Source organism: Teleopsis dalmanni, chromosome 1 (assembly GCF_002237135.1).
Source record: "Teleopsis dalmanni isolate 2A chromosome 1, ASM223713v2, whole genome shotgun sequence".
In the NCBI taxonomy this organism is placed as follows: Eukaryota; Metazoa; Arthropoda; class Insecta; order Diptera; family Diopsidae; genus Teleopsis; species Teleopsis dalmanni.
The window spans coordinates 62,142,273-62,144,217 of record NC_051846.1 but is presented as its reverse complement, the minus strand read 5'-3'; the positions used below and the strand labels follow the sequence as shown (position 1 = coordinate 62,144,217).

The window sequence follows — 1,945 nt, the reverse complement described above, 5'->3', positions numbered from 1 at the left end:
GTGTATAATGCATTGGCAAAGCGAAACCAAATTATCCCCAAGCATTTTTTATAATAGCAATTAAAAACATTAATTTAATTTGTATATTAAAATAGCAAATATTTTCAGTGAAAATAATGAATAACTGCTCACATTAAAATTTAAGTGATTTAATTTTAATTTCTGCTCCAGTAAGTCAAAACATATATATGTACCTACCTTTTAATAAACTCGGCAGTCAATAAAAACTTTTTGAAGCCTCGACATGTTTTCTGGAATCGTATATTTGAGCTGTCTTTTCGCTTTTGTACTAATTTTTAAGCCGGTAATATAAAACAATATAATTAAATTCAATCGAAATCAAATCATTGTATAATCGTCTTTTGTAGATTGCAGGTAAAAACGAAGCTACCCAAACCTTGTTGGATTGTGCGAATGAATCAGATTTCGAGCTGACCGAGTTTCCGTTGATAACTGCAAATCGGTATATTGATGCTGATAATTCCTTTAAATGCTTTGTAACCTGCATCTATAAAAAAGCAAAGATAATGGATGAAGCAGGCTTCCATGAGGAACAATTTGTAATGGTTAACAAATTAGCCAAACCGGAAACTGTACGCCCAATTTATTCCATTTGCCTAGCAAAAACTAAAGAGAAGATTGCAGAAAAAACAGAAAGCGAGGAAGAAATAAATGACTGTGAAAAAGGATTTATTTTCTATACTTGCGTTGCCAATTATACCAGTTTACTTATTGGCTAGAAGGATTGTTCTAAATGTTATAATTAAAATAATAAAAATTACTAGTTGACAGTTTTATATTTTAATTTTTATAACACATGACACCAAATATTTTTATGGACACATATTTTAGTGATAAATATTTTCTTGTAATTTATGAGCAGCATTTAAGCCATACATCTCTTTCAATAATCACTGACAAATTGAAATTTCAATCACCAGACCTTTCACTAACTGTCACATCTTCAAAGAGAAATGTTTAAAATATTTCACTTTAAATAAGTGAACTTTTAAAATAAATACTAAATGGTGATTTATCGCAATCAAGTTCACATTTTGAACTTATTCTTGAAAGCAATAAAAACTAAAAAGTTAGGTTTTGCCCCTATGAATGGACATCAAAAATATTGCGCCATTTTGGGAACTATTATATTCTTAAAAAGCAAGCATTTGTAGGAGATATATATTAAATGAGCTTCTACCTTCTACTTCGAAATTTGATTCTCTTATAATCATTTCTAACAAATATAGTCTAGTATGTGCTTGATTACCATTTTATTCTATATTTATTTCACAGCTAATCGTTTTTAGTATTTGATCAATATTCTAGTTCACAGGTTTATAAAATTTGTGGTTTATCTAACATTCAATTTCTTTTGCAATTCTTTTGACTAATCTCTACAGACTTCATGAAACTACTTGGTCAAGGAAGTACGTAGACTCTATGTAATATCTAGCGATATTCGTTGAAAGTTTGTAGTGATTTGTTTAGGCTCATCGAGTGCTCAGTAAATTCAGAAATGTTACTTCACCTTGCTAACTGCCTTAAATATTTTTTTTATTTATTGGACTAAATTAAAAAATAAACAACAACACTCTAGCATATCCTTTTAGCACTAAATAATTTTAATAGCGGCAATTGATCTTTTTGTATTTCCTTAAGCCATTTGAACTTTATGAATCATTTCTTTTTAAACCAGTGCATTTAATTTTTCTCAGTTTAATACTATGGATCTCTAACTACACTTATTTTGTTAAGGTCGTCTACTGTGTCGACGACTTATATTTTCATTTACGTGATTATTTACTTTGTTGGCTCAACACCATAGTGTTCTAAACACACCTATTAAGATAATGCGCCGATAGACACCGCGTTGGAATTCCAAGGAATTTGGCTGGCATCAATTGAAGTCATGTGTTTGGCATAACTTCCTCGTTGGTAAGAA

At 29.9% G+C, this 1,945-nt stretch overlaps 1 protein-coding gene across 1 annotated transcript; it reads left to right on the top strand.

Moving 5' to 3' along the window:
- Nucleotides 1-204: 204 nt before the first annotated feature.
- LOC119682467 lies at nt 205-740 on the top strand. The gene is made up of 2 exons (XM_038095920.1): nt 205-304; nt 369-740. Exons 1-2 carry the CDS (start codon nt 245-247, stop codon nt 738-740), a joined length of 432 nt encoding a protein of 143 aa, XP_037951848.1. The 5' UTR covers nt 205-244.
- Nucleotides 741-1,945: the final 1,205 nt, after the last annotated feature.